Source organism: Moschus berezovskii, chromosome 25 (assembly GCF_049115385.1).
Source record: "Moschus berezovskii isolate FMDL1 chromosome 25, NW_MosBer_1.0, whole genome shotgun sequence".
Classification (NCBI taxonomy): Eukaryota; Metazoa; Chordata; class Mammalia; order Artiodactyla; family Moschidae; genus Moschus; species Moschus berezovskii.
Window position 1 is genome coordinate 22256602 of NC_142484.1, and position 4171 is coordinate 22260772.

Genomic DNA, 4171 nt, shown 5'->3' on the forward strand with positions numbered 1-4171 from the left:
AACAGCCAGAGATGGCTATTGAAGGATAATTTTTGTATTGCCATAAATCTTCACTACTTTCAATCAGGCAAAATTGGCTGTCTATTATAAGAAATTTGTCTCAAGCTTCTTGCAATTTCCCTTGGATTCCTTCCCCAGGATTAATGCACTGAGAATAGCACAAATTATGAAGTTACTTATGGGGCCTCGGGGTTTATAATTATGCACAAAAATAGAAAATCTTATTAAGCAAACTTAATGCTTTAGAGAAAGCATTTTCCATTGATATTATTTGATTATTTATCTAATTACTTATTTGATTGAGTAGGTGGGTGAGATTAAGAGTCAATACATTTTAAAATCCATTATAAAACCCTTCATTTATTGCAGAACAGTAAATACAATATTGTGGAAAATCCTTTTAAGGGAACTTTTCACTTCTTTGTTCCTTAAGGAATAGATTAACGAGTTCAGCATGGGTGAGACAGTATTATTTAATAATTGTACCGTGGCATCTAGCAAGGGGTTGGGTGTGGGCTGCAGATAAACAATGATTATAGGTCCAAAGGCACAGAGAATGGCAGTGAGGTGGGCACTGCAGGTAGAGAAAGCTTTCTGTCTGCCCTCTGCCGAATGGATCCTCAAAATGGCAATCCCGATGCAAGTGTAGGAGATACAAATGCTCAACCAAAGCATTAAAGCCAGAAAGCCAACACTAGTGGAAGCTACTCCCTGGGCAAAGGAGCTGTCAGCACAAGCCAGGGGTAAGATAGCAGGAATGTCACAGAAGAAGTGGGCCACCTGATTGGGGCCACAGTAGGGTAGCTGAAAGGTAAAGGATGTCAGGATAGTGGCCTGAAGACAACCCACCAACCAGGCTGCCATGACCAAACCAACACAGACTCCAGGTCTCATGATGAGCGTATATTTCAGTGGGTGACAGATGGCAACAAAGCGATCATAAGCCATCACAGAATAGAGGCAGCCTTCTGTAGAACCCAGGAAATGATAGAAGAAGAGCTGAACAGCACACCCCTTATAAGAAATGGCTCGATTCTGGCCAGAAAAATAGACTAACATCTTGGGACAGAGTACAGAGGGGAACAGCATGTCCAAAATTGATAGGAGTCCCAAGAAGAAGTACATGGGAGTGTGAAGGGTCGAGGAAGAGACAATTGCTAGGAGGATGAGCAAATTGCCCAGCAGGGTCAAGGGGTAAATGAACGAGAAGATGCCAAGGAGCACAGCCTCCAGTCCCTCTGTCTGAGGTATTCCCAGCAGGGTGAACTCATTCAGCTCTGTGTAGTTCCTCATGTTCCTGGGAGGAAGATCTAGGGGATACCAAAGACAGGAAAGCATGAATGTGGAGGCTGACTGTGACAGACACAATACCAATACATTCATCATCACTAATCTTTGTTTACACATAAATATGAGGTTGAAATTAAGAATCAGAAATTCTGGGAATAATATTTAGGGGCTAGTAAAGTGGATGTGGTTCATACATTGCTGAAGCCTGGCTTGGAGAATTTTGAGCATCACTTTACTAGCATGTGAGATGAGTGCAATTGTGCGGTAATTTGAGCATTCTTTGGCATTCCCTTTCTTTGGGATTGGAATGAAGACTGACCTTTTCCAGTCCTGTGGCCACTGCTGAGTTTTCCAAATTTGCTGGCAAATTGAGTGCAGCACTTTCACAGCATCATCTTTCAAGATTTGAAATAGCTCAACTGGAATTCCGTCACTACCACTAGCTTTGTTCATAGTGATGCTTTCTAAGGCCCACTTGACTTCACATTCCAAGATGTCTGGTTCTAGGTCAGTGATCACATTATCGTGACTATCTTGGTCGTGAAGATCTTTTTTGTACAGTTCTTCTATGTATTCTTACCACCTCTTCTTAATATCTTCTGCTTCTGTTAGGTCCATACCATTTCTGTCCTTTATCGAGCCCATCTTTGCATGAAATGTTCCCTTGGAATCTCTAATTTTCTTGAATAGATCTCTTGTTTTTCCTTTTCTGTTGTTTTCCTCTATTTCTTTGCATTGATCACTGAGGAAGGCTTTCTTATCTCTCCTTGCTATTCTTTGGAACTCTGCATTCAGATGCTTATATTTTTCCTTTTCTCCTTTGCTTTTCGCTTCTCTTCTTTTCACAGCTATTTGTAAGGCCTCCTCAGACAGCCATTTTGCTCTTTTGCATTTCTTTTCCATGGGGATGGTCTTGGTCCCTGTCTCCTGTATAATGTCACGAACCTCCGTCCAGAGTTCATCAGGCACTCTATCTATCAGATCTAGTCCCTGAAGAAAGCTGATCGCCGAAGAATTGATGCTTTTGAACTGTGGTGTTGGAGAAGACTTTTGAGGGTCCCTTGTACCGCAAGGAGATCCAACCAGTCCATTCTAAGGGAGATCGATCCTGGGTGTTCATTGGAAGGACTGATGCTAAAGCTGAAACTGCAATACTTTGGCCACCTCATGCGACGAGTTGACTCACTGGAAAAGACTCTGATGCTGGGAAAGGTTGGGGGCGGGAGGAGAAGGGGACGACCGAGAATGAGATGGCTAGATGGCATCACCAACTCTGTGGACATGAGTTTGAGTGAACTCCGGGAGTTGGTGATGGACAGGGAGGCCTGGTGTGCTGTGATTCATGGGGTCACAGAGAGTCGGACATGACTGAGAGACTGAACTGAACTGAACTGAAAATGGATGTGTGCCTTTGTATCTCAAAATATCACATTTTTTTATGAATAGGGATTCAAAGCAATATGAAGCTTTAGCAAAGTGAAATACTGGATGTACTATGAGAACAAAGGCATCAATATGGAGCAGATGAGCATAATTTGAATTAAGTCCACAACCAATTATACAACAACAACTAAAACGTCCTAAATTTAAGATCAACCTGAACACATGTGGAAGCCTGACCCTCCTGGCTCGTTTACAGAGCTACAGTTGCTCAAATATGTGTTCAAACACCCTAAATATTCATCAAAGGTCAATTTGGGCACCCACACCTCTGTTGAGAAGAATGGACTGTAATACAGTTTAAGGAGCAGTAAGATTTGGATATATGATATCATTCTAACTGGATATATTTCTTAGTCTGAGCATGGGGTCTCAAAGAGTCGGACACAACTGAGTGACTGAACTGAACTAAAGGCTATTTGCCTAAAAAGAAATTAACAGTGACAAATTAGATTATTATTCTGGTGTTTAGTTTGTCTAGAGTTAGTAGACATTTAGAGACTATGTAGATGATAGGTTTTAGTGAAGTCATCATATATAAAGATGAATTTTTGGAATATTTGATGTTTGCTAACTACTGAAATTTTGAAATTTCAATTCTGCAGACTTTTCTGTGTCTTCTGATTATTTTAAATTCTAATTTTAATTTTATTGTGGTAATAAAACTTCACATGAGATCTACTCTCTAAACAGATTTTTCAGTGTACAAGATAATATTAACTATGAACATAATGTTTTACAGCATTAGTGAAACTTTATACCTATTCATTAGCAATTCCTCATTTCCTGTTGCCCCCTAACCCTGGTAGCCATCATTCTGTGTTTTGCTTGTAAAGGTATAATTGTTTTATTTTAAAGGAAAAACTCATTATGTCAACAACATGAAAGGGCCAGTAGGGAGTGCTGGGGTCAGCTGTCTGCTACAATGGTTGAGCTCCTGAACTTCTCAAGAAAAGATGTCATGATACTAAGCATAAAATAGATAACTAATGAAAGCCTACTGTATAGCACAGGGAACTCTACTCAATGCTCCTTGGTGACCTAAATGGGAAATAAATCCCAAAAAAAGAGGAGACTTATGTATATGTATAGCTAATTAATTTTCCTGCTGTGTAGAAACTAACACAATATTGTAAAGCAACTATATTCCAATAAATTAACTTTAAAACAGAAAAGAGATGTCTTTTTCACTTACACATTTTACCATTATAATTTGCTTTTTTGAGATGCAAAATGCATTTTAAAATGTCCAATTTTAATGGTTTGAACTTCTAATTATAATTCCTGGTCAAATTCTCTGATCTTCTTTTATAATTAACATTATTAATAGTTATTGATTGATAATTTTGTCTTCTAAAAAACCTGAAAAATGGTAAGATAATGCTCTCCATGTACTCAAGTTGTTTATAATCTTGGAGTCTCAATTTCTCATGTTTATAAA

General features: G+C 39.1%; 1 protein-coding gene across 1 annotated transcript; it reads right to left on the bottom strand.

Annotated features, from left to right (window-relative positions):
- Positions 1-360: 360 nt before the first annotated feature.
- Positions 361-1293, bottom strand: LOC129548542 (olfactory receptor 10N1-like). The gene has a single exon (XM_055415056.2). The coding sequence runs from the start codon at positions 1291-1293 to the stop codon at positions 361-363; it is 933 nt and encodes a 310-aa protein (XP_055271031.2).
- Positions 1294-4171: the final 2878 nt, after the last annotated feature.

Coding starts and splice junctions, on each gene's coding strand:
- LOC129548542 (XM_055415056.2), bottom strand. CDS start 1,293: ATGAGGAACTACACAGAGCTGAATGAGTTCACCCTGCTGGGAATACCT.